The 26831-nt window shown below is 40.2% G+C and overlaps 3 protein-coding genes across 3 annotated transcripts; 1 reads left to right on the top strand and 2 right to left on the bottom strand.

Moving 5' to 3' along the window:
* Nucleotides 1-2177: 2177 nt before the first annotated feature.
* On the bottom strand, nucleotides 2178-4732 carry mpeg1.1 (macrophage expressed 1, tandem duplicate 1). The gene is made up of 2 exons (XM_071907214.2): nucleotides 4279-4732; nucleotides 2178-3989 (listed from the first exon to the last, which is right to left on the bottom strand). Exons 1-2 carry the CDS (start codon nucleotides 4729-4731, stop codon nucleotides 2289-2291), a joined length of 2154 nt encoding a protein of 717 aa, XP_071763315.2. The 5' UTR covers nucleotide 4732; the 3' UTR covers nucleotides 2178-2288.
* Nucleotides 4733-10116: 5384 nt separating this feature from the next.
* LOC139917972 (uncharacterized) lies at nucleotides 10117-11038 on the bottom strand. The gene has a single exon (XM_071907208.2). It carries the CDS (start codon nucleotides 10939-10941, stop codon nucleotides 10345-10347), a length of 597 nt encoding a protein of 198 aa, XP_071763309.1. The 5' UTR covers nucleotides 10942-11038; the 3' UTR covers nucleotides 10117-10344.
* A 3751-nt stretch (nucleotides 11039-14789) lies between these two features.
* tspan36 (tetraspanin 36) lies at nucleotides 14790-26155 on the top strand. Its single transcript, XM_071907241.2, has 7 exons — nucleotides 14790-14966; nucleotides 19741-19932; nucleotides 20345-20419; nucleotides 21008-21103; nucleotides 22021-22173; nucleotides 23777-23860; nucleotides 24775-26155. The coding sequence occupies exons 1-7, from the start codon at nucleotides 14907-14909 to the stop codon at nucleotides 24853-24855; spliced, it is 741 nt and encodes a 246-aa protein (XP_071763342.1). The 5' UTR covers nucleotides 14790-14906; the 3' UTR covers nucleotides 24856-26155.
* Nucleotides 26156-26831: the final 676 nt, after the last annotated feature.

Genomic DNA, 26831 nt, shown 5'->3' with positions numbered 1-26831 from the left:
TGTATGTGTATGCACGTGCATGTGGGTGTTCGCCTGGGTGTGTCTGCGAGTGTGTGTTTCTGTCTGTATAATGTCTGAGCCGGCCTGTCTGTGTACTGATAACCTAACCAATACCGTGCTGACAGCTTCGCCGTTGTCTATTTATGGATGAGTGTGGAATGTTTGTGGTTTTCTAAGTAAGGTTAGGGAAGATAAGTGGTACCTTCATGTTTCATTCAACATGGGGCAGGAAAAAGCTCTGACTTTTAACCCTACGTAACGTGACCCAGATTTGATGTTTTATTTGGAGAAGAAATATCCAGTTTGGTGTAATTCACTTTTCAACATGCTTTAGTGTGACTTCATTAAGCTGTCAAACTAACTTTAGTGACTTCTTTCCCCAATCCTAACCCACTATAATCATAATTGGTAAAATTAGTGTCATGAAACAGTAAAGCGAAACAGAATTTTATTTATTTATTTATTTGTTTATTTATTGGTTGATTAATTTCAATTATATTTGTAAAAAGTATGATTTTTGAACTAATGGAAAGGACACTGGAAGAAAATGTTAATGGTTGGCATCAGATATGTGGTGAAGTGCTAAATGATGGTGATTGACGTATTGGGAATTCCTTTGAATTTGAAGGTGCTGTGTGCACTATTTTAACATTAATAAATAATTACCACATTGAATTTGAGACATTACTGTGATTACTATAAACAAACAAGACCATCACCAAGAAGATTGGCAGCCTCTACCGGCCTGTACACTGTAGTAGCACACATTTTACAGTGTGTGCTACCCGAAATCAGCTGTATTGCTAAAAGCATAAAGGGAGATTGCTTTATGGCTGAAAACAGGAACAGGGCCACTGTTCTTCTAGTGCAAATGGAACTAAAGCTTTCAGAGTTTCTTGTAATGGAAAGATCCTCTTTACAACAGGAAACAATGGGATTTGTTTTTTGAGAAACTCAAGCACAAACAAAAACACTGGAGTGAGATAGAGGCTACCAATCATCATGACCACAGTCTCATTTGTTTACGGCAATTATACCAATATATTGATTAATGTGACAATGATATATCGATGTTTGAAAAAAATGCTACATGTAACACTGGCTTCTGCTTGCCGGTCTCTCGTCACTTCCAGCACTATAGCTTCCCTCAAGACAATGTATGTATAACACAAACGCAAACATCATGTTCCACCTCTCCTATTCTCACAAGGAAGCAAGAAACATTGGAATAATGTGGGTGAAGCACACGTGGAGAAAAAGGCCACAAATTATTTCACCCTCCATTCTGCACAATTCCACTTTTCATGGTTGTGGGTAAGACTTGTAAAGCCTTTAAGTCCATGAAGATGATTTAGCACAAATCCATTTGTTTCAAGATGTGCTAAAGAAGAAATATTATCACACAGGCCTTGTACAAGGCCTATTACTTCATGTAGGTGAACTTGACATGGTCAATTATACCACTCTACTTTTCATAGACAGACAAACAGAATGACAGAAACATAGAATTATAAAATCTGTTTTATTTACTAATCAAGTGCAATAAGGCTAAGAGGAGCAATAATTGACATACATTTGTAAATCTGAAATTTTGATAGCAAGTTAATTAGTAAATCCTTAATATAAATGTTTCATTCATAATCTGATGATAGGCTACACAAAATCAGTTTTAAACCATCGATCTATGTAATTAACAATTTGTAAGCAACAATGATTTATGAATGGAATATTTACACAAAATGTCTTAAAAGCATTCAAGCTGTTGAAAGAGGGACAAAAATGTGACTTTGTACATCTTGGCCTCATGAGGGCAGTGTTGGTTTACTGTGGCCTCCAAGAACATGTCACTATGTCTATGACTATGCTTATAATGTGATTTCAGAACCATATTGCTCTGGAGTCAAGTGTGACTGAAGTCTAATATAATATGAAATGAAGTTGAGTCATGCTAAACAACTATCTAAAGTCAAAGAAGTAGAGATAATGGGTATAGGAACACAACATTTTCCCATTCATTTATCTCTAAAACAATAAATCAAATGATTTTAATATATTACTCATAGCAGTTGTTGAACTTTGTTCATGTGAATTAGGCATTGGTTTTGTAAACATTTCAAAAGATTGAGAATTAATACAAAGTCCAACTTATTCAAACTAACTGCTCTGACCATTAAATATTTTTATTGACAGTGATATCTAAAGTGACGTGAAGTAAAATCAACAAGGAAGTTTTTTAAAAATCTGTCCAAGCTACACCATATTCACCTCTGGCTCTGGGTCCCGATCCTCTATGCTGTGTGTGTTTCTGAAGCTTCCTCTTCCTGTGTCTCGATCTCTCCTCTGTGAACCCCAACCCCTCCATCTATTTCCTCATAGCCCCTACCCATCCTGAACCCAGACACCCCCCTCCTTCTCCTCTTTACCAGGAGGACCACCCCTACAGCCACCAAGGCTGCAAAAACAATCACCCCAAAAGCCACTCCTGTCTTTGCTCCGCTAGACATCTGACTTGATTCTGGACTAATCGTCTGTACAATCTGCTTGATTTCCTCTGGCCCGGCCAGTTTCCACATCTTGGTCTGTCCCACTCTGACCCAGCTCCTTTCTCCCTCCGTCATCACCATAACCGTGTTGGTGGCTCGCATGCTCATTAGTGGAGGTTGAGTGAAAGGAGGTAGACGGATCGGTAGCAGCTGCCCGCCTGTGAACAATCCTGACTTGACGCAGTAGAGGATTTCACAACCATCGCTGACTGTAGCTAGGTGCTGACTGAACTGGGGAGGGCAGCGACGCTGACCCTCTGCCAGTGGGTTGGCTGACTGACAGCTGAACAGGCCTCCGAAAGGTACCGAGTATCTGGTGCCGGCTTCATAGTCATTACTCACACAGATCACTTGACCATCTGAGAGAAACTTTACTGGAATGAAGTTTGGGGGGCAGCTTTTGGCCTTGGTCAGGGGGTTCAGGAGCGAGGGGCTGTAGATGCCTCCAAACAGGTACCCAGAGTTGTCTGGGGCCTTTCCATTTACAGAGCACCAGTAGGTTTCGACGCGAGCAGAGCGGACATAGTAGTTGTTCTGACACACTTGACGATGGCACCTTCTAAGGCCCAAGAACCCACAATGATGGCTTTCGTCATGGCATTCGTACAAACTGTAACCCTGCTGTCTCACTTCTGATCGCAGTAGAGTGGGGATGTAAGGCTGACGGCAGGAGAAGTCACCTGTCTCTGGGTTTTTCTGGGCCAGGGCCTCGCAAAGGGGACCTGCATCTGAGCTGAGTCCAGTACACTGCTGGTAGACACCACCAAAACTGAGGTTGGTAGCAGCGCCCTCACAGGATGCATCACCTACGTTAGCCTGGAAGTTGAAGTTCTTGGAGTTGACGTCAACACATCCAGGGCGGGTGTTGACCATATAGTAGAGCTCTATGGCCCGACTCAATGATGAAGCTACCTTGGCAACTGTGGGCTCCGGCAGATCAGGGAAGGTGTTGGTGTTTATAAAGTAGTGTAGCGGTAATCCTGATCGGTCGATGGCAACCAGGTTGTTCCTGGTACTCTCCTGCCACTTCTGCAGAGTGATGCCAGGGTAGAAAGGTGTACTGCCATGGCTCTGGATGAGAGAGTACTGAATGTTGGACTGATACGTTTGAAGCACTGAGCTCTGTTGGGAATTTGTACTGCTTATGTCAAACTTGAGCTTGTCAAAAAAGTTTAAGCCAGCCGATGCTGTGACGGAGGAACTTTGCGACTCACTGTCAGCCACATAAGAAGAACGGAGGTAGTCTTCCCCCACTAAAGAAGCCCCAGCGTCGACACTAGTTATTACATGGGTTCCATAGTCAAGCACCATCTTCTCAGAAAGATATACTGCACGCTTGGTCTGGTTGTTTTCAATAGCATCTGCTATCTCCTCTGCTTGCTGAGTAAAGCGGTAGTCCAGTGTAAAGTCAGGATAAGCTTTTACTGTGTAGATGAAGTTGCGAATCTATGAGGGAAAGAGTTAAACATCGTCAGATGTTGTAGATTGCTGGGGGGTTTTTGTCTGTTTTTTAATAGCTGCCATACTTTTAAATCTTCATTTGAGTGAGACAAGATTATTATTAACTGAATTTACAGTGAACCATGGTGGACCCAATCCTTCAAAGTTTGTCTACATATATTGACAATGACATTTGATGTGATGCGATGATGAGTACATTTGTGTGAACTGAAAAGAATTGCTAAATGCCATTTACTCCATACATGATCCAACATCATGACCCATAAACACTCACCTGTACTCTGACTGTAGTTGAGGAGTCTCTGACCTGATGGCTTTTCATCCTCTGGTTCTCGGTAGAATACTTGGCATTCAGCACCGAGAAGAAGGATATGTCTGAATTTATAGTGTGAGATGTAGAGCTTTTCTGCTCCAGCCAGGAGCTGATAATCTCTGAGTTGGTCTCCACACCCGTCTGCTTCTGGGGGATGACGAACACCTCGTCTGGGATGAGGTAGAGCCCGTCCTCGGTGGTCTGGCACTGGGAGTAGGTGAGGTTCATGACTCGACCCATATCCATGTTTCTGAGGTTGTCCCAGCCTCCACCTGGAAGCACCTCCAGTGCTGTGATGGAGAGGTTGGTGGAGGCACGACAGAATCGGAGCCAGTTGGTGGGGCGGCCGAGAGGGTGAGGAGAGCAGACATGGAGGAGAGAGAGAACCAGGAGTGCCACTGCTGTCTGAGCCATGGCTGTGTCAGAAATGACGGCTAGGACTATTGTATCTGAAGATTTATTAAGTTTAAGCCAAGTTCCTCCTTTTCTCGTGCAATTTGTCACATGACAAACAGGAACATCTTGTTTGAAGAGTTGGTGGGGGTGGATGAGATTCTACTTTCATTTGCAAGAGTGTTGATTTACTTCCCCTACAGTACATATAGTATTCATATTAATATAGCAGAAAGAAAAGATAAGCTAAATTGGGTCCATTATGATAACATGTTTGAGGATTGAGCCTGAATACGCTCCCTAATGGAAGTTATGACTTCACTTATTTTGCATTACAGAAAAATATCTACACATTATAATGTAAACATATTGAAACACTTATAACATTAGATGTTTTGGCAAAAGCCATCCCATCTGTTTGATTTACTGTGGTTACCATGATTTAGTTATTCAGTTATTCACATGGTTTGATGCTGCTGTCTGATTTCTGTCAGTACACGCTTGAGTTCATCAAACTGCAGTGTCCTGAAGTGAACTCTCACTTAAGAATAATATGTGCCAGGAGAAACTGTCATGAGTAAGTAAATAAGAGAGTAAGTAGATAAGTAAGTAGAAGTAAGAAAGTAAGTAGATAGATGGACAAATCCTCAAGCAAAAAGTCAAGCAGTTGGCTAAATTGGGTTCATTCTGATAATATGTCTGGGGATTGAGCCTTTCCTTAATAGGCTACTCACCTAAATGCAAGTTATGACTTCCTTTTTTTTGTATCACAGAAAAATATCTACACAGTATAATGTAAACATATTGAAAGCTGATATGATATCACCTATAGCATTAGATGTTTTGGCAAGAGCAAGCCCATCTGTTTGATTCAATATGATTGCCATGATTTATTTTGTCCGGTCATTCATGTGGTTTGATGCTGCTGTCTGATTTCTGTCAGTACACGCTAGAGTTAATCAAAATGCAGTGTTCTGAAGTGAAGTCAGTCAGGAGAAACTGTCATAAGTAGATAAGTAAGAAAGTAAGTAGATAGATAGATAGATAGATAGATAGATAGATAGATAGATAGATAGACAGGAAAAAACTATAAAATCTGTTTTATTTAATATTCAAGTGCAGTAGACAGGTAAGAGGAGCAAATTCAAACATTTAATACACATACATTTGTAAATCTTTTAAATTTTGATAGCAAGTATAAGTTAATTAGTAAATCCTTAATCTTGAAATGTTTCATTAACATTAAAAAATAAAATAAACTTATGATGTAGTCTTAAGGTTTCTCATTCCAGTCTGTCAGACACAGATATGAAACTACCTCTCAGCCTGAGACCAAGTCTCATACCAACAGACCATAGCTAAAGGAACCAGTAATGCTATTTCAGTCAGTAAATGTTTCAGACAGATGTGTAGGTAAAGGTGGAATTTTTAACTAACTTCCTCTTATTAACGCCAACAATGTAGTGGATATGAAAACAGGATCCGAGAGAGGGAAGTGCTTTGTGTTTTCACATGTTGGTATCTTATCACATGAGAGCACGTCAGAGGGAATTTCTGACTGTGAGTCACCGAACAGCAATCTGATAACCACCAACCTTGAGCTCAGGCAAACAAGGGGGAGGAGTTGCAATACAAATAAAAATAGGACAGTAGAACAAAACAATATGCAATATAGATCTAGAACAGTGTAAAATGCTATAATTCCACCTTTTACATTTTAATAGCAAGTTTACTCCCACCTGATAAGTTGTTCCTGCTTCTGTCCAGTAGATGGCAACACAAAACCATTACATTACTCATAAAATCTATACAGGAGTGTGGTATGTATCGACCTCTTAGAGCAACTTTCAGCCTTATTCCCTGCGAAAATGACAATTTACTCAATTAACTATTAATAAACGTCCTAAATGAGCCACCTGTGGGTTCCAATCCCATGCTTAATGAATACTGAATTAGATAAGGCCCTATTTAGCTTATTAGCATAATGCCCATGTATAACAAAATTATGATTCTTATGTTCACCTACCTCTTTTTCACATGGTGTATGTTCAGCAATACCATGTTGCTGGCACCACCATTTACCACCATTTCAGAACATGTTATGGTGCTGAATTTCATTCCAATATATTTAATAATCCTACCAATACCGCATAAATGTTTAGACTGGTCAAATAAAACAAATTACATACAAAGACAAACCCACATTTTTACCTACCTCTCGCATTTTCCCCTTACCTGTAGCAGGTGGAGCTGATTTCATGGATGGGCCTTGTCCACACTGTTCTGCGAATGAACAAACTTGGCCATGTCTGAGCGGCTTCCACCCAGCACTGCCTTACCCACTTCATCCAGACTGAGCCCCACGCCCCAGTTGTTGTTGACACAGTGTTGCACCCTCACACACCCTTGACACCTGCCTCCCCAAAGACTTGGCTCACAGACCTCCACCAGCTATACAGCTATCTTGACTATTTAGCCTTCTAGTTAACCAATAGCAACAAGAAGTGGCTTGTAAATAACAATACGGCATTACTGAGTGAATATGTTAGCTGACATCGCTAGAAAATTTTCCTACGTGTTTTATAATTCATTATTTGTTATTGTGTTCAACGTTAGCCTTTGTTACGGCTAACGCCTCTGCACAGCTTGTAGAGAGGACTTCAGGCCAAGGTCCGTTCAAAAATCTGGCAATTTGTTTCTGCCTTGCTTATCGGCAAAAATATAAGTTCTCAGCAGTCATGTGTTTGAGGAGGGCAGAGGAGGGGCCAAGCCTTCATTTGTTGTTGTAATGACATTGCTGAACGATAGAAGTCAACATTGGACAACAAATTACAGGCTGTCTCTCTACTTCTCTCTCGCTCTCTCTCAGCGTGAGTGGGTTTGTTTTAATGAATCCCTCACAGCCGTGTGTGTGTGTTTGTGTTTCATGTGTTATGTTTCATTCAACATGGGTCCAGAGGAAGCTTTGACTTTTAACCCTACATGACCCAGATTTGATGTTTTATTTGGAGGAGAAATAATTAATTCACTTTTCAATAAGCTTTACCTAGTGTGACTTCATTAAGCTGTCAAACTGTGACTTAAGTGACTTTTTTTCTCAACTCTAACCCATCATAATCATAATTGGTAAAATTACTTTAATGAAAAGGTGAAGCCAAACATTTTATTTAGTTATTTATTTGTTTATTTATTGATTGATTAATTTCAATTATATTTGTAAAAAGTATGATTTTTGGACTAATGGAAAGGACACTGGAAAAAAATGTTAATAATTGCCATCAGAAATGTGGTGAAGTGCTAAATGCTGGTGATTGAAGTACTGAAATTACTTTAATGGCGCTGTGCCATTTTAACATTAATAAATAATTACCACATTGACTTTGAGACATTACTGTAATTACTGTACGCAAACAAGACCATCACCAAGGAGACTGGCAGCCTCTACTGGCCTGTACACTGCATTTTGCATTGTGTGCCACCCAAAATCTGCTGGGATGCTAAACACCATAAAAGGAGATTACTTTAAGACAGAAAACAGGAAGAGAGCCGCTGTTCTTCTAGTGCAAATGGAGCTAAAGCTTTCAGAGTTTCTTCTAATGGATAGATCCTCTTTACATCAGGAAGCAATGGGATTTATGGGAAATGTGGTCTTAATTATGAGAAAAACAAGCACTAACAAAACCTTTACCAAGGTATCTTAGAGAATTTGGGGTATTTTAAATCTAAAGAATCTATAGATAGATAGATAGATAGATAGATAGATAGATATTTAGCAGTTAAGTGCAGTAGATGAGTAAGAGGAGCAAATACAAACATTTAATAGACATACATTTGTAAATCTTTGAAATTTTAATGGCAAGTATAAAACACCATGTCTTACAAAGCATTCAAGCTGTTGAAAGGGCGACAAAAATGTGACTGTGTAGGCCTACATCTTGGCCTCGTGAGGGCAGTGTTGCTGTGTGTGTGCTTATAGTGTGATTTCAGAAGCAGATTGCTCTGGAGTCAGGTGTGACTGAAGACTAATGTAACATTTCCTCATAGCCTTTACCAAACCCAGACAACCCCCTCCTTCTCCTCTAATCCAGGTCGACCACCCCTGCAGCTGCCAAAACAATCACCCCAAAAGCCACTCCTGTCTTTGTTCCGCTAGACATCTGACTTAATTGTGGCTGAATCTTCTGTACAATCTTCTTGATTTCCTCAGGCCTGGCATGTTGGACATATTTTTTTCCCACCTTTCTCTTTACCGCTACATCGCTGGCCTTATGTAAAGCCAAAATGCACTCGACGTGACCACATTATTAACCCACCTGCTGTCTAAATTCAATCTTAATCATGAAGATGGATGGTATTCAGCGGGCTGGCGTCGCTATCGCCTCATACACATTGAAGCCATAACCTGCTTTTCTGCTGCAGATAAGAGGGAAAACCCCAACGAACGCGTCTCGTCACGCCCTTCATTCCTCAATGTTGTCAGTAATGATTAGTTCAGTTGAACAAGCAGCTGTGCAGTGACATCACGCTGCTGTTTTATGACCGGCCCATGCATGTACGTGCACCCGCCCAGTCATATGTTGATGCTGCTGTCAAACTGGGCCTGACACCGGGGGAAATAATAACAATAAATAGTCGTACTGTTTTGAATTCAGGTTACTTGGGGAAGAAAACTCACCAGCATACGACTGTGTGTGGCATGTAGGCTAGAAGACTAGAGGTGTATGACAGAGACGGATATATGACCGTCTCTCTTTCTGGGATAAATGCACGCATATAGGCCTGCATGTACAAACTCGTTTTATTTAGGCTAATTCGTGACAAAAAATAAATGCTCATGTCGTGTGCTGTTTCACAACAAACAATATCGTAAGCTATAGAAAGATTCGTGAGATTTTATGACGTTGGTTTTCTTGGGTCCCGTGCGTAACTGTGCGTAATGATGCCCAAAGCGCCACTCCAGAACGCACCGCGCTGGTCCCGCGTCAGTGTGAATCAAGTATCCAATAAATCAGCTGAAATTTTCAGTGAGAGCGCGCAAAAACAGATATTCTGTGCTGCGTGCCAAAAACTCTTCATTGTGCCACTTTCAAAGTCATTAACTCTATACTATTATGGTTAGTGGTGCTGAATATGACTGCAGGTAATATTTTGGACTGAAATACTGCACTTATTTGTATCTCAAAACATTGACTGAAATATCATGTATGCTCCCTGACTGACCATAAACACTCTGTGAAGCATATTACTGTTCTCATCTTAATATTGTCTACACCCGACTATCTTCTGACGCAAACAGTGGGAATCGTACTTGCATAAAGAGTGAATGCACAATAACAAACAGATGTAGCCTTCTTTGTGGAGGCTATATTATGTACAGGAATGAGATCAAATACACGACAAGCAATGTAAATTAAAATAAATTTATTGTTTCAAACACTGGCAATGCCAATTCACTAGACAGACCACAACAGTTTGTGGTAAGGAGTGTAAAAACATCAAGTTCAATGTTTTCTATTATAGAAAAACAGCAAAGGCAAACTGAAGTTCATGGATTGAACGCTGAGTCCACACATGCAGAGTTAAACGCCGCCAGAAACGCTTTTGGACAGCATGTAGTGTCCAGTGATCGAGTATTCACTTCTTGGCAGCAGCCCTGGTCCTGGTAGATTTGGCGACCCTGCGCGTCGCCTTCTTGGGGCTCTTGGCCTTCTTGGGGCTCTTGGCCTTCCTGGGACTCTTGGGCTTCTTGGCCGCAGCAGGTGTCTTGGCCTTCTTGGGACTCTTTGCCTTTCTCCTTTTCTTAGGTGACTTCTTGGCTGCTGGCGCGGCGCCTCCGGCTGCTTTCTTGGGGCTGGCCCTCTTCACTTTCTTCGCCCTCGGCTTCTTCTTCTTCACCACCACCTTCTTCTTTCGAGGTGTGGGAGGCTTCTTGTTCAGCTTGAAGGATCCCGAGGCCCCGGTGCCCTTGGTTTGCACCAGAGCTTTGTTGGCCACCAAGCGTCTGATGGCAATGATGATTCTGGCTTTGTTCTTCGCCACATCATATCCGCCGGCCTGCAGAGCCTTCTTCAGGGCCGCCAGGGACACGCCGCCGCGCTCTTTGGACGCAGACAACGCCTTCAGTATCAGGTCGGACACCGTGGGACCCGTCTTCTTCTTCAGAGACTTGGATCTCCTCTTGGGAGATTTGGCCGGAGACGCCGGGGGCAACGCAACCGCAGCAGAGGACATTGTAGGCTAGTTCAAGTTCACTAGTCCAGGACCAGGTGAGTGAGGTCAGGGTTCAGAGAGAGAGAGAGAGGCTGATGAAGAGAGAGTGATATCTCTGCTGACACTGGTGACAGGTTCAGGGTTTATATAGCATTGGTGAGAACCGTGTAGATTCAACCCCGCTGTCACAGAGCGCCTCTCGCCCCTCCGCCTCATAACTTGATGAACTTGTGTTTTCTGCAACCGGATTATTGGTTAAAATTAAGTCGAAAAACTCTCGATATCCCTATAAGAAGTACACCATAAGAATCAGCATACTTTGAAGTGTTTACATCTGCATTTAATTGAAACATTTAATGAAAATATGTTGAAGTTAGTTGTGTAATTGCTCACAGGCAGTGGTAAAGTGTAATTTGAAATATGTGCATTTTGAGTGTTTTAACAAAGTTGCATCCTCTAAACAATCTAGTACAAACTTCTATAATTACATGCGCTTACATAACAATGTGTTTGATATATTGGCTCCAAAGCTGAATTTTATTTCAGCTGTTTTTGGTAATTAAATGCATTTAAAGATGACCAAAGAAACACAATTTCAGACCTACTATGACTTCAACATAAAAGTAAATTCATGAAACAAAAACGAATAACAGGATTTTGTTAAAGCATTAGGTGTAAAACTTTTTAATAATTAAAAATTAATGTATTATTTCATTATGTCTTCAATTGTGAAAATAGGCATTGCTGTGTGTTTGTGCTGTGTGGTGGGCAGTGGATCTCAGCCACAACAAGAGTTATCAGTCTGTGAGGAGGGGCGACGGGAGAAACTAATATCATTCATTTCGCGGGTCTTTTAAACGTCTCAGTCGTTGTAGATTAAACCAGATGGGGAATACATTTACATTAGTAGGTATATTTTAAGGCATAGGCTATTTCTTCCTTGTATAGGCCTACATGAAAGCGAGTTTGTCATTCCATGATGAACATGTACACCTGTTTGTACACACAGGCACAACTGTGAGGGAGCTGTGTTCTCTCTGCGTATCCAATTAGATTTCCATAATGAAATCATCAAGTATGAATGAAGGAATGAAGCAGTGAAATCCTGCAGCATGTTATTCTCTGAATATTCTTCTGAATGTTTTGAGTAAATGACTATAGTTCCTAGAACCTTAATATAGTATAGTATAGTATAGTATAGTATAGTATAGTATAGTATAGTATAGTGTGTAGTGTAGTGTACTACATGTAAATGTAAGTATATAGTGTAGTAGGGTATAATAGTGTATAGTACATATAGTATATGTACAGTATGTATATATATGAGCTCAATCAGAGGCCATTGGCTGGCTATATTAGCTACTTCAAACCAGCATCCAGGTTGCTTTTTGATACAGGAGATGATCAATGGTTTTATGATTGAATTATCAGTGTCTACATTAGGTAAAAGAATAGGCCTTTTTTCAGTAAATTTGCATTCTCCTTTTACATCCTATACAAATATACCCCCCAAAATGATTTGACATGAAGTCCTGCTTTGAAAATGCAGGAATATAAAATAAATATATCAAATATTCTCTCTCTCTCTCTCTCTCTCTCTCTCTCTCTCTCTCTCTCTCTCCAATTTTTTTTCAATTCAGTGTGCTTTATTGGCATGACAGTTCACAAACAAACAATATTGCCATAACAAGGAATTAATCCTCAATTAACCAACATTTCAGAAATGCATTTCTCTCTCTTTCTCTCTTACACACACACACACACACACACTTTCTGTACTTAACATAAGAACTGAAAATCCAAGAGAGTGAGTGAGAAAGAGAGATAAAGAATGACAAAATGTGGGGAAAAAGAAAATTGGCAATTGTAGTCAGAACAGAATGAGTATGAGTTTGACTAAGATGTTTTGCTATTTTTTAGATGGAGGTAGCGATGAATAAACAGTGCCAATACAAGTGTTAGTATGTGCTCTCTAGAGAATCAGCTTGTGCTGGGTGAGCTCAAAAGGACATATCTTTAACGAGGGGGAAGATAAAAAAAAAAGGAAAAAGATAAGTTTAAAAAAAACAGCAAAAACACACAAGGGCAACCTTGCATTATACCATTATAGGAGTGAAGTAAGACCTGAATCCAGTGGAGTGGAGATTTGAGGACAAGGCAGCAGACAGATGAAGCTAATTGGGGGAAATTGGGTTAATTGAGAAAAGCAACTTTTTTTTTATAATTTAGGTCTTTTGATCACTGTATACAGCTTGTATTTCATTTTGTGACGTGGTGTGTTGTGACTGAGATGATGTAACCATAATTAAAAGATTGCTTTCTTCAACTGTTCTGAATATTCCTTGAGTACAGAAGAGTACAGAAACTGGTGCAAGGCTGTTGGGGTTTTCCTTGTATATCTAGTTCACATCTAGAAACCTTTAAATAAAATGTAAGGAATTTGGCTACTTCATTAACTCATTTAAGTTCATCATGTTGTATGATTGCATTATTGTGGTCAGTCATAGAAAAGTATAAGTTGTTATTTGTGTGATGGTCAGAGGAGAACTGTTTAGTCCTCATTTGCTCAGTGCTCAGTTCATGTCACCTTATATTGAGTATAATAGAAAATACAGGGGGTTTAAGGCCATTTGAGCAAAACTGAAACTTTTTATTGTGGTCTCTCAAACTTTCATAGGAGGTTAAAAACCGAACTTTTCTGTCATGAGCAATTTACGCTTCATTGTGTTACACTCCAGGTAATTGGTGCTGTAGCAGAGAGTTAAATCTCTAATCTTATGAGCCATATCTCAGGTCAAATGGAAATTGTGTATAGATGCGCATCAATCCATAATCAGTAATCAATGGTTCCCTTGGTCATGGACAAAAACACATTTATCACAACAGCCTCATGACTTTTGTGTTACATCCACACTAATGCTGCTGTCGCCTTTATGATTAGGCTACATAAGTGATTTTTAAATAACAGCTCTTTGGACCAAAACAATTTCAGTTTAACATGTCAGTAGAAATCACTAGAATTCACCAGTAGCACTATGCTGCAACTGAGGCATTCACTTTGAGTGATAAAATGCTTCCAAACACCTTGTAAAACAGTAGTTTAGTATCAGTTAATGTCCACTTTGATTGATTATTGCAGTCCTCTTACATGGTTTTACTAGGGGATAGAAGTAATTTCTGTCAGTGATATCCTAACTGCCACAGCAGAGGAGGAGAAGGGGCAGCCAGTGTTAAAATGATCCTTTGAATGAATCCACAGGTCCATTTACAACCTTAGATTCATATGAATGGTCGTTACTCAACCATGTAATCCACATATGGAGCATAGATATGTAAATTAAGTTTATTGTAAATTCCTTGTGTCGTGAATAATGTCAGGAACCTCTTCTTAGTGTAGATACTGTGTAAATCCATCAGGAGGAATGACTGCATTTGTAGATTTAGTTTTATTTACAAAGAATGGATAGCCTAGCCTACATTTGGTGGCGTTTTGTTTTTTTTATTATTATTTTTTATTCCAAAACGCTACATATAGGTTACATTGTGGGGATGCCAGCGATCACTATTTGTCAGAGTAGTATCACATTTTTAAAACGCTGGATATCTCGCTTTGGAATGAAATGTCACATATACTAGCCTATATCTCCATAATTTGAAACCCGAGCCTGCTGTTAAATATCTTGGGGGATTTTGGAGCATTTTGAATTTGTTTTTCCTTTTTTTTTCTCAACCCTTTTTATTGCTATGATGATCACAGTTCAGAGAGGGGAGAGCGGGCGGGTCGGCGGTAGGACCCCTCCGTTACCTCGGCTCCCCCGAAGCATGTGACCACCGCCAAGTAGGCTACGCAGCCAGTCACGCTGGGAAAACACTGCAGTCAGACTGAGGAAACTTGTGATCATAACAACACAACACACGCAGCTATATATTGGAGCCCAGCAGCCGCCGCCAAGTCTCCCTCAGTGTCTCCAGCTCCATCCGTCAACATGGACTGCGGAATTATCACGTCCAAGACCGTCCTGCTGCTCCTGAGCCTGGTGTTCTGGGTGAGTTGAGGTTTTCGTTTGGGTGTTTCCCCCCGTCAGAAGTGGTGAGTTTGTATACCCAGTCGGGCTGACTGGGCCTTTTTGGAAGAAAGAGGAGGATGAAACGACACGGATTTACAGCAGGTGCTACACAGGCAGCGATGTTGCTGGCCGACACCCTAATGTTATTTTAACACAGCAGTTTAGCCTCAGCTGTTTATGTAAACAAAGTGAATCAGCTATACTTGTTTGTTTGTTTTTATGAATGATGGTTGGTAATAACTGATGTACACAAAAGCAGGAGCAGTAGGAGCTCGGTTACACCCTTCAAATCAGAAATTTGACTTGGCAGACAACATCAGTACATAGCAGCCTGCTTCAGTTTCTTCCTTCAGCCTTACCTGCTTTCAGCACATTCACTATTCTTAGCATGCTGTACTTCCTCATTCTTGCTAATCTAAATATCTAAATATGCATAGTACCTATTCAAAGTGGCATATAAACCCGCACATACCTACTACCACCACTAACCAATTTATTCTAGATTTGTTCTTTCTAAATGTGAATTTCATTCCATCAGCACCTTTTTAAGTTCAAAGGAGACACATGACTTACATTCTTGTCACATTTGGAGTTTAGTCATCTTTTTCCCAGCCTGCCTCTAGGGGCAGCTCCATCTCTGAGTCACTCTCAAACATTTGACTGGAGCTCTTTTCTGCATTTGTCATATCAAACTATTAGTTCTAGTTATTGTACTGGCTAATCAGCCATGTCTTTTCTTATTAGGTCCCGATGACAAACTCTCCTCTTTGAGCAGCTCAACTCTCCTTTGTCTCTTTTCTGGTGAAATGTGTTTTGACGGGACACAGTGAACTCTGTGCCTGGCTGATGTCTTGTGTAATTTGATTACCGTTGAGATGGAATCAGCCCGTGTGTGTATTTGCTAGGGAAAACATGTGGTTGGTTTATTTCTCTATTCAAATATTCAACAGCACTCTTCAGTTCCTTATTCTTTATCACTCACTACCTTCCCCATTTCATTCTCTCTCTCTCTCTCTCTCTCTCTCTCTCTCTCTCTCTATCTATCAGAACATTATTTCAGATAGATGGATCACTCTACTGAACGAGGCTCAATATTTTAGGCCCTAATGCATCCCTCCATCCATCACCATCTTCTAAAGACAGTCCAGCCTCCTCTGTACCATTGGCAAGGCATCACACACAACTTATCGCAATACTTTGACTGCAACTAATGGCAAAAGTCTATTGATCTGGACTGAAAGTGTGGCAAAGTTTGTGTGGTGGTAAGACGCTTACTCAGTCACATCGCCTCAGGCCTACACAGCAAACCACATGCGACAGAATGTCACACACTTCTGGATTTGACTGGGCATCATGCCTCGCAATGGGATTTACAGCCAGCAGGCATTGCTTTGTGATATCTGTGACTTATAATCTTTTATTCATGCAGCTAGCTCCGTTATGCAGTCTGTCGAATTGCTGGCTGTTGCTGAAGTGTGGCGAGGCAAACTGCAGCCCACAGTCTAGCACTGGACGAGCCAAGGCCGTATATTAGAATAATACAGACAGTGAACATCCGTCTTGTCTCTCTTCACCGATTCTCGCAGGTCAGGAGTCTTGAATAGGGAAGTGAGTTGATTCATTTCTTCCTTTCCACTCATTTCCAGATTTGTTTTGTTTTTCTAACCATCCTGATCACAGTGCTGATGCATCAAGCCACTCAGAGGACCACATCATTTACAGTATGAATGATTTTGCCTTTTGAGAAACAATTATGAGAACGTGGACAGAGGCGAGGCCTGAAAAGTCATTCAAAAAGTCAAATTATTAAATTGACTTTGTTTCTTCTGAATTTTAGTAGAAAAGTGAGCTAAAATGGCATTTAACTGCCCTTTATCCCCCTCATCAAATTTGACCAAATCATGTCTTCCCCTGGAACTAAGTCTAATGACGACATGCTGGTGGTTTTATCACGCGGGGACCCGCTAGAAACAGGCATGGGACCCATTTTGGGTCCTCAGCCATAGTTCAAGAAACACCGCCCGAGAGATTTGCTCACATTCCAGGAAAGCGGTGCGGACGGTGCATGGACAGCACGCTATACGTTTCCTAAGCCCCTTTGTCCTGTTTCTTAGGCACAAGATCAGAGTTCCTGGGAAGATTAGGGGTGAGGGGAGGGTGGAGGAGGGTGGGGGGGTGAAGGGTAACTACTCCAGAGAGATCCCGTGACTATGGAGTGATTAAGAGAAATGAGTCATGCGGTAGAGTGGGAGCTAGAGTGGATTCAGTGGAAGAAAGTAGGAGGGAATGTGAGGCTGAACACACACACACACACACACACACACACACACACACACACACACACACACACACACACACACACACACTCACACTCACACTCACACTCACACTCAGGCCAACTACAGGCCAAGAAGTGATCAGAAGTAAAATTACAAACTCTAGTTCATATCACTATAGGGGAAGTAATACTAAAAATGACACTTGTCATGTGTTTTGGGGGTGTTAAGGGTAATGGCATCCCCATTTTCCATCCAGGTATAGGGGAAAATAATTAGCCTTTTAATAAATTTGATCTTACTCTCCGCTGTGTGTGTGTGTAAATGACTTATAATCCAGTGTAGCCAGTATGTAAAAAGCAGGACTTCTACAGACAGCTATATCTGTATGCAATCTCATTTGCAGTTCAGATTATATAAAGTGTTATTGTAGTGGTTTTGATCAACAGCTCAGTTTATCAAGCAGGGGGTTGATTTCCCTTTGGTTCATTGCCAAATGTTTGGTTTCTCTCAGACTGGAGTTCGAATCAAGTCTGATGTAATGAGATCCAAAGGCAAAGGGAAGTTAAGAGCATTAATGAGGAAGAATATTTCAGAGCCTTTGTTTTCCTCACAGTTCTTTTTGTTCTTGCAATTCCTATAGTTTCAACCCTCTAAAATTTGGGGTTTACAGACCTTTACAGACGTTTACAGACCAGATAATCAAATGGATACAGGAGAAAGAGATGCCACAGATGACTATAAAGTAATAATAATTTTATACAGAATTGTTAGTCACTATATTTTCCCTTTGTTGGGAAAAATTGCATCACATGATTGTTGAGCCAGTTACCACAGCATGACTTAGACAGGTCATGATGATGATGTGACTTCATGCGTAATCCATGTCTGACTCTACTAGGATAGAAACGTCAATGTCCGTAGGTTACCATATATCATAAAAGAAAAGAAAATGAAGAAAACACACAACTTGTTTGCCCACTCTCGGCACCCATTGCATACCTGGCCGTCCTGGAGGGGGAATCCCTCTCTGTGAGGTTTCTTCCATTTTGTTTTTCCTAATAAGGTTCTTATTGGAGTTTTTCCTTGTTCTCATTGAGGGTCTGAGGTTGGGGGATGTCGTTTTTCATTCATTGTGTTAAAATGTGGACGTGTGAAGCCCTTTCACATTGTAACTGCTATTAAGGGCTATACAAATAAATTTGACTTGACTTAATCTCTTAATATGAATCAGTCTGACTTGTTGACTTCTTTTCAGAATCAGGATAATGGTGATAACAAGTCAGAATGACTCCAGCATGGACATTTATGTTAAAGAGAAAGAAATAAACAGGACAAATTTCTTGAAATGCAAGAAATTTGATTCTCTCTACAGTACATGACCTACAGTATGTTTTATGCAGTTGGGGTACAGTCCTTGCCTGATGTCTTTGATTAATGATTATTTTCCATTTTAGTGTTTTTCGAACCTCTCTTCGGTCTAAAAAGAAACAAACTGACTGCAGTATAATTAACCTTTATGCTCTTTGGAGTGTCAACTTCTTGAATTCAATGCATTTGGCTTGAATGACTGAGAGGGTTGTACTCCTTAATCCACACACACCCACACACACACACACACACACACACTGATACTGATACTGTAGGAAATGTGGGGACAAGCCAAAATATTCAATTCAATTCAATTTGCTTTATTGGCATGAAAGTTCACAGACAATATTGCCAAAGCATCAAGATCAAGCCAAAGTATTCACTGTCTAACATTGTAAAATGTCACAAATGCATTGTCATCAACTGGAAAATCAGCCTATTATCTCATTTCTGAAAAGCTGTCATTTTTTTGACATATGAAGTTTATTATTTCATTAATGTCTTTATTCTTCAGATATATTGTGGTGAGTGACTTCTTTAGAAGTAGAGTTTTTTTTTGGTGAAGTTCATTCAGTGATTTGATTAGCGGCGTACAGTCAGAATCGTTCAGTCTGCACACTGCTATTGAATCAAGCTGCATACCATGGAATTAGTTTTAGAAAAATGTCCCTGCTCTCCGACCAAGCTGCACTTTCCCAGCAGACCAAAAACTCTTACTGCATACACAATACAACACGTTATAACATACTAACCACACTGCATACATTTCTGCATCTATTGCAGAAATGTTGTGTAATGTTGCGTTATTTCCTGAATAGAATGTCAAACATACAGAAAAATTAGGAAACTAGTGTCACATAATACTATTTTAAGTATATTCTGTTTTTTGGATACATTTACCTTCACAGCCATTTACTGATCAGGTATATTCAGTCTACTGATCTGTATGCAGCACAATATTTCACTCAGATAAAATGTTTATTCTCATCAGGGCCCATAACTTTAACCCTAACTTGTTCACAAAAATCATACTTTGGCAACTTGATGTATTTATTTGAATTACTCGCTTGTATGTATGATGTATTGTGTCTGTTTTTCCCCCGCAGGCTGCAGGAGCATCCCTGACCTATGTGGGTGCCTATGTGATCAAAAGCTACAATAACTTTGACAATTTCCTGGAGGACAAGTACACACTGATCCCAGCCGCCATCATTATCAGCGTTGGTGTGGTGATGTTCATCTTTGGTCTGGTGGGATGCTGCGCTACCCTCCGAGAGTCCAAAGTCGGCCTTAGCTTTGTAAGTGTGGTAGATCTGAACGTGTGTGTGTGTGTGTGTGTGTGTGTGTGTGTGTGTGTGTGTGTGTGTGTGCGTGTGCATGTGTGGCTGGAGAGTGGGGAGGGGGGCACAATTTTTCGTCAATCTGTTCCCTGCTACAGAATGTGATGCATTTTTCCTGCTGTTTCTCATTTTGTGTTCTTAACTGTATGACTGTATGACAGTGAAAGTAAAACTGTGAAGAAGGATTGATGATTTCAGTCATAACACTAGTGGTCCGCTTTGATCTTTCATTTTTGGTCTCTCTTGGCTTTTGGTTCTCTTTTTTGATGATTTTTTGACTTTTTCACTTTCTTCACAATCTCTCTCTCTCTCTCTCTCTCTCTCTCTCTCTCTCTCTCTCTCTCTCTCTCTCTCTCTCTTTCTGTTCCAGTTTTTCCTGATCATCATGGTGATCTTTGCAGCTGAAGTGGCTGCTTTGGTGTTAGGCTTCATCTACCAAAGCAGGGTGAGTCACAGTTATGTTCTCTATCGCACAATACTGTATATCCATCTGTCCATCCATCCATCCATTTATTCATGAAAAGCAACCATCTCTTTCCCATGGACATTAAGTTACATTAGACATCTAGTCTTTGAAAACATCCCATGAAATCTGCAGGTTTGAAAAAGTTTGATTAATTCTATAAGGTGAAAATATGTCTGTCACTCATGGACAAAATAATAGACTGTATTTAGTCTTCATTGACCTTTACGAAAGTAACCGGTATCAATCAAAAGATATCAGAAGGTATCATAAACATATGTGGATGATTTCCATGCATTATGGTATGCTTTATAATACATTAATTTGTAATATGAAGCATGGATTTATTGTGTCTGCACTATGAAATTATGTATTATGCAGTGAATATGCAAAGTACTGATCCTCCACAGAGTTCTTGAACATTTTGTGTACTATATCATGTGCTGGTTGTATTGATTACAATGCACTCATAAAGTTCTTATGCTGATTTATAATGCTTTATTAACAACACTCCAAGTACATGGTTGCCACCTAGTTTTCCAACATTGTGTTTTTTTCTTGTCTGTCCAGATAAACGCTGACCTGGAACGCTCTATGAGTGAAGTCTTCATGAATTACGATGGGCAGAACTCAGACAGCAGAGCTGTGGACTACCTGCAGACTCAGGTCAGTATTTTACCTGTTACTGTTACAGCTGTTGATGGACGCCCTCATGTTCTCAGTTGTACTTTCATTACAGTTCTTCAAACTTTTCTTTCTTGCATTCTTACTCGCTTGCTTTCGTTTCCCTCTCTTTCTCTTTCATTCTTGCGTGTAAAGGACAAATCCAACCTAAAACACTTAACACTGTTAAAAAAGCAGTTATTGGCGATGTACCTCGCATTTCTGGGCCCATGTTGTTGGTTTGGCGGTATGTTTTTTTCTTATTCTTGTGGATAACTGGTCAAACGTAGATAACATGGCGTCACATCAAGATATTTGCAGTGCAGCTACAGTGGAGTTTGATAGCAGAAAATGTTTCAGCAATCTAATACATCATCAGTAAAGGTCAGGATTTGGTATCAGCCCCAGAATAGAGCAAGGGCCTCAATAGTCCATAATGCAATGCAGTCACAAGACATGTTGCATTTTGAGTAAGGGGCGCATCTCGTTTTCGCCTGACTGGAAACACTCTCACTCTCACTCTATCACAGTCACTATTGCTATTGCTCTGTCTGCCTACATGTACTGAATGCAGCAAGTTCACACCCCGTCTCTTCTCTGGGGGTTTTTGAATGTCATTCTGGGAAAACGTACTGAAGTAGAAGCAGACAAGGCAGGTTGAGGGAAAGTGGGTACACCAAAAAGCTAAATTACAACACATTAAATCATAAAATAACTCCTGAACTCACTGATCATCACAGATTGATGATATATGATAACAGTGTAAGAGTATCTGAGGGTGACATTTTCCTTTAAGTCTTTCTCATCTACTCTCCACCTTTCTCTCTCACTCTCACTGTCTTTCTCCTCTTTTTCTCAGTCCAGCTCTTCATTAACTGTTCATTAACATCCATTCGGCCTCTCTCTCTGTCTCTGTACAGTTGCAGTGCTGTGGTGTTGACTCTCCATCCAACTGGACCTCCACTCCCTGGTTCAGCAGTCACAACAGCACAGTGCCTCGGTCCTGCTGTAAAAACATCACCAACACAGAGTGCACCGGCAGACTGGAACAGCCAGACCTGCTTTACGGATCGGTACAGCATAGGACTCTCTGCTCTTGTTGACCTAAATACTATAATGTAGTTGTTGTCCTAGATTGGCTAAGTAACCTGTTTAAGTTCATTCTTTGTGCTTTGAATTGTTTTAGTTATCCGGTTCAAATTGATTTTGTCTGCTAAGAAGACTTGACAATGGACCTTATGTGTAGATAGGCTCTGAACGCCTGCCATTTAGTTTATCAATCAATACTTTGATTAATTGATTTACTGTTTAAACCAAATTAGTTGCTTTAGTTGTTGGTCACAATATCTGAACGGTTATTCAACATACTGCCCACCAAATAATATGCACCAAGTATATATGAACAACACACTACTCCCAGCCTATAATACAACATTAACATCTGAAGTGCTGCGCTCACATGGTGTTTTCATATTACGCCTATTATTAAAGTATGCTCACAACGCCTACTGAGTTCAGTGCTGTAAAAAAGAAAGCACAGCCCTATATATCTTTTCTGACATATTTAGACACATGGATATTTAATCATTTCAGTACTATTGAAAGTACTGAAGGCATTTCTGTTTGTTTTACTTGCATACTTTTCACTGTTAGTTGGGGAATTGGGTTACATTTATCTGTCAATATTGTTGAATGAAGAGCAAATATCCATATGTCCAAATACTTCAAAACTGCAGACCTTTATAGGGAATGTACTGTACTTTTCCACAGCACTGTAGACGACAGTGTGACCTTTCAGATGCAGACAGTGTCTCTTTTATTCATTCAACCTTTATTTAGCTGGGAACATAGAGGAGAAGTAGTCATTTTTAAGCAAGGGAAAGTTCAGACACATTCTTGTGAGCTCAATAACTGAAGAACAATACATGATAGAAACTTCATACTTACACCACAGGTTCCCCCTATAGAGTAGATGATCTAATTAGATTTTGTAACATCTTGCTGCCTACATTAGCATATGAATGAGGAAAAACTATTTTCTTGAAACTACTGTAACTTAATGCATTAATGCATTCATTAGCTTAATTAATGACCTCTTTAGCACAACTGGTTATGTTTGATGTATCATAGTGATTATGGCGGGACATTAGGCAGCTTAAGTGCCTCGTTTTTTGTGTAGCCAATATTCTGCTACTTATCAATTGTCAAATTAGGCGAGAATTTATTACAGTCAAGCCAAGAACCAGTGTGGCACTAAATCATGTTACGGGCCTGTCCATAGTCCAGGAATAATCCCCGGCCTGTTTGAGGCTGTTCAGGTCAGCAACAGTTCAGTGGTACCACCTGCCAATATACCATGTATTTTATAAATAATTCCTGTTACCACTTTATAGAAGGCATAAAAAAGTGGACCTCTATGGCAGCCACAGCTCAATATATCAAGTGTCTCACAGTAGGAGTGCCGATCTGGAATCAGTTTAGCCACGGAACTCATTATGAAGGAGACAGTGAAGGAGACCTTGTCAGTCATCTTAGATCAGCATTCCTAGATAGACAGATTGATAAATTTGGAGTTTTAAGAAATAGGTCAATAACTAGGCTACATTTCTTGCTGACATTTCTGACATGTGTTTATGTGTGTGTGTGTGTGTGTGTGTGTGTGTGTGTGTATTTCAGGGCTGTAAGAGGATGTTGTATCAGCTCCTTCAGGATGTGTTGAGTTATGCCATGCTGGTGATCCTGGGCTTTGCCATCATCAAGGTAAAGACACCAACTGTCATTACGAGCCAACTGCAGAGAAAACCACAGTTCAGCAATTGTGAATGAGCATTACACCCCATTATCCCATTATGTTTGTTCAAATATTGGCCGCTAAGCTGTTGTGTCAACTTATTTTGAAGCTGCATACCATACAATGTAACAAATGATGGCTCTCAAGTTCAGTCTCAAGTCTAATTGTAGAAGTCAGAGCAAATCAAGAGTTCAGTATCAATTTAATATCTTAAAGAAAACAAAATATCTAGGACTTTTCAAAGCAATATCATTTTAACAGTATAAAAACTTGGTCAGTGCATCATGAGTTTGATTCCTGTTATCAATTTCAATTTCAACTAGAAGGGCAGACCTCCGCCAAGGTTCGTGCTATTATTGCTTGTTCGTGAGTCGGATCCGGATCCGCTCCGCTCCAAAATTTAATGGGTTCTTCCTTGGCCCATGCTACACCCTTCCGCGAAGTTTAATGAAAATCGGGCCAGTTGTTTTTCCGTAATCCTGCTAACAGACACACAAACAAACAAACAAACGGCACCGAAAACATAACCTCCTTGGCGGAGGTAATAAATTCAGTCATTCCATACAAATTCAGAAAACATCATCTGGTGGAACAAATCTCATCACTTTGAATCAAGTCATTTACACAAACACAAGATAGAAACCTTTTCAAGTCATTAAAGTGCAAGTCAAAGTCGAGTCCCAAGTCACCAGAACCCAAGTCAAGTCTTAAGTCTTCTCTTCATGCACCAAGTCAAGTCTCAAGCAATTAAAATTGTGACTAGAGTCTGACTGTGTCCCCACCTCTGCTATATAATATAAAAAGATTTGCATTATTTGTATCATGTTGCAGGTGTTTAGGATGCAGAATGTGAGTGTGATTGTCTTTTTCTTTCCTGTTGCAGTTCTTTGGGATGCTGAGTGTGTGTGTGATCACCTGTAAAACTGGCAACCGGAGGAGCGGCTACCAGCCGCTGCATGCCTGAACCACTTCCTGCTTCAGTGGTTGACGATAAAATATTAAAGGATCCTCCAGAGGAACAACTTGCAGCTCCTAGACAACAACCACTCATTTTGTCATCTTCTCTTCTCTTCTCTTCTCTTCTCTTCTCTTCTCTTCTCTTCTCTCCTCTCCTTTCCTCTCCCCTCAGCTCTTTTCTCCTTCCCTCTCCCACCTCCCCCGTCATCGCTACAGTAGTTTTGCTGACCACAGTCTAATGACAAAGACATCCTCACCCAGCAATGTACAGAAGCATCCTGGCCAATGTCCCTGTTGTTTGTACAACTTTAAGTTTTAACTTAAAATAATGTGACAGAAGTAAAGTATATGTGGCAAACACTGTCTGATTCTAAAGTGGAGCATATTGTAGCATTCCTCTTCAGATTAATTCGATATGAATGTTGAATGTTCCTTACACTTGTCAAAGCATCTTATTGAGGTACAATTTTGAGTCGAGGCAGTGGCTTACTCTCCCTCTGCAGATTTTAACGATACAGTAATGAAAGTTGTCGTGCGGTTTAGCTCCCTTGAGATAACGCAAGTGATGGTAATGCATAAGATACCATTTTTTGTTTTTTAACAAATTGAATCATAGAAAAGAGAAAACAGATTATATTGGAAGTGTTCTTCATGTGTTGCTGAACGGTTTTGTGACTTCCGTAACAGCAGAAGGATTCACACAGAGGGCGACATGGGGCTCAAGACTTCATTACCTGACCGATAAGGTGTCAGATAACACTTTCAAATGGCTTGCTTTCTCACCTATCTAACACTCCAGACAGCCCAAGCAGACAGTCTCAGAATTTGAAATGATTTTACGTAATGTCATCGCTCTCTAGCCAGTTGGGACTCATGGTGATGCGTCGATTCAGGTTACTGGTTTGGATTTTGTTTGCCCGAAGCTTTGCAACCTGAAGGAGCTTTTCTGTTTCTTCTGCTGAGTGTGAGAGGAAAGAAACAACAAGCTGCTTCAGATGTTGAGGCTTCTCCTTGGAAACCCAACCAAGCCTTCTGAATTCACCACGTCATGTCGGGTTTATTTTAAAGGATATTATTAGTTGACTTCAAAATATATCTTAAAGAGCTGTTTGTGATTGTGAACGAAAGAGTCCGGTGTGAACTTGGAGAGACACTGATTTATTTAGGGTCACATTATTTATAGCCAACTGAATGAATGAATATCTAGCATTTTATGGTCAGTTAACTCTATTGAGTTGAGTCACAGGTATACATAGTTTGACTTTGGTTGTGTATATTGTTTGAAATTAAAAAAAAAGTGAATTGTACACAATAACTTCTGGTTTGGTGTAGTTATATCAATTCCTTTCATTGCCTTGTTGTTTGATTTTGTTGTTTTGTTGTTGTTTTTTTAACCTTTATGTTTTCAGAATAGGATGTTCAAGCAGTTTTGTTCTTTTTATAAACTCTTTGACGTACTGACAGTTGCAAGCATACAATCATGTCATTATCAAATGACAGGAAAAAGGCAAACAATTCCTGTATCTCCTATGATCACAGCACCATGATACTGTACATTAGCACCAAAATACCTCTCCAGTTTCCTTTCAACAAACAGGGTTATTTTCCAGAAAACTACTGTTGCAAAGTGTACATTGAGAGCAGTGTGTTGGACGTGAGGCATGTTGGTTATCTCTCCTTCCCCTCCTGACGCTGCTGATAAGGAGGCCCTTTGCTGCCGCACATACAGGAGATAAGAGTGTTCATCTAAGACAAGCCTTGTCAGTGCTTCAATAGATACAGGAGAACATAAAGTCCTGCTTAGACCCGGAGCCTCATAGTCATCAATCTTCATGCGCACAGCTTAACGGATAAATCACCTATTCATGCTGCTAAATAGGGATGAATAACTAACTTCAATCATTCAGTTTGTTCATATTTCACACAGGGGAATTAAGGTGTTGTTTTGACCCTTTGTTTTACCTAATTTCTACAGGTAATTAT

This window comes from Centroberyx gerrardi, chromosome 8, assembly GCF_048128805.1.
Source record: "Centroberyx gerrardi isolate f3 chromosome 8, fCenGer3.hap1.cur.20231027, whole genome shotgun sequence".
Taxonomy (NCBI): domain Eukaryota; kingdom Metazoa; phylum Chordata; class Actinopteri; order Beryciformes; family Berycidae; genus Centroberyx; species Centroberyx gerrardi.
This window is presented reverse-complemented; position numbering and strand designations above follow the sequence as displayed.

What these genes read in the sequence shown, in the direction of transcription:
- mpeg1.1 (XM_071907214.2), bottom strand. Translation starts at nt 4,731, where the DNA reads ATGGCTCAGACAGCAGTGGCACTCCTGGTTCTCTCTCTCCTCCATGTC. An exon ending in CAACTACAGTCAGAGTACAG is followed by an intron (nt 3,990 to 4,278) that starts GTGAGTGTTTAT and finishes TTTCCCTCATAG; the next exon opens with ATTCGCAACTTCATCTACAC.
- LOC139917972 (XM_071907208.2), bottom strand. Translation starts at nt 10,941, where the DNA reads ATGTCCTCTGCTGCGGTTGCGTTGCCCCCGGCGTCTCCGGCCAAATCT.
- tspan36 (XM_071907241.2), top strand. Translation starts at nt 14,907, where the DNA reads ATGGACTGCGGAATTATCACGTCCAAGACCGTCCTGCTGCTCCTGAGC. An exon ending in TCCTGAGCCTGGTGTTCTGG is followed by an intron (nt 14,967 to 19,740) that starts GTGAGTTGAGGT and finishes TTTCCCCCGCAG; the next exon opens with GCTGCAGGAGCATCCCTGAC. An exon ending in GCTTCATCTACCAAAGCAGG is followed by an intron (nt 20,420 to 21,007) that starts GTGAGTCACAGT and finishes TTGTCTGTCCAG; the next exon opens with ATAAACGCTGACCTGGAACG.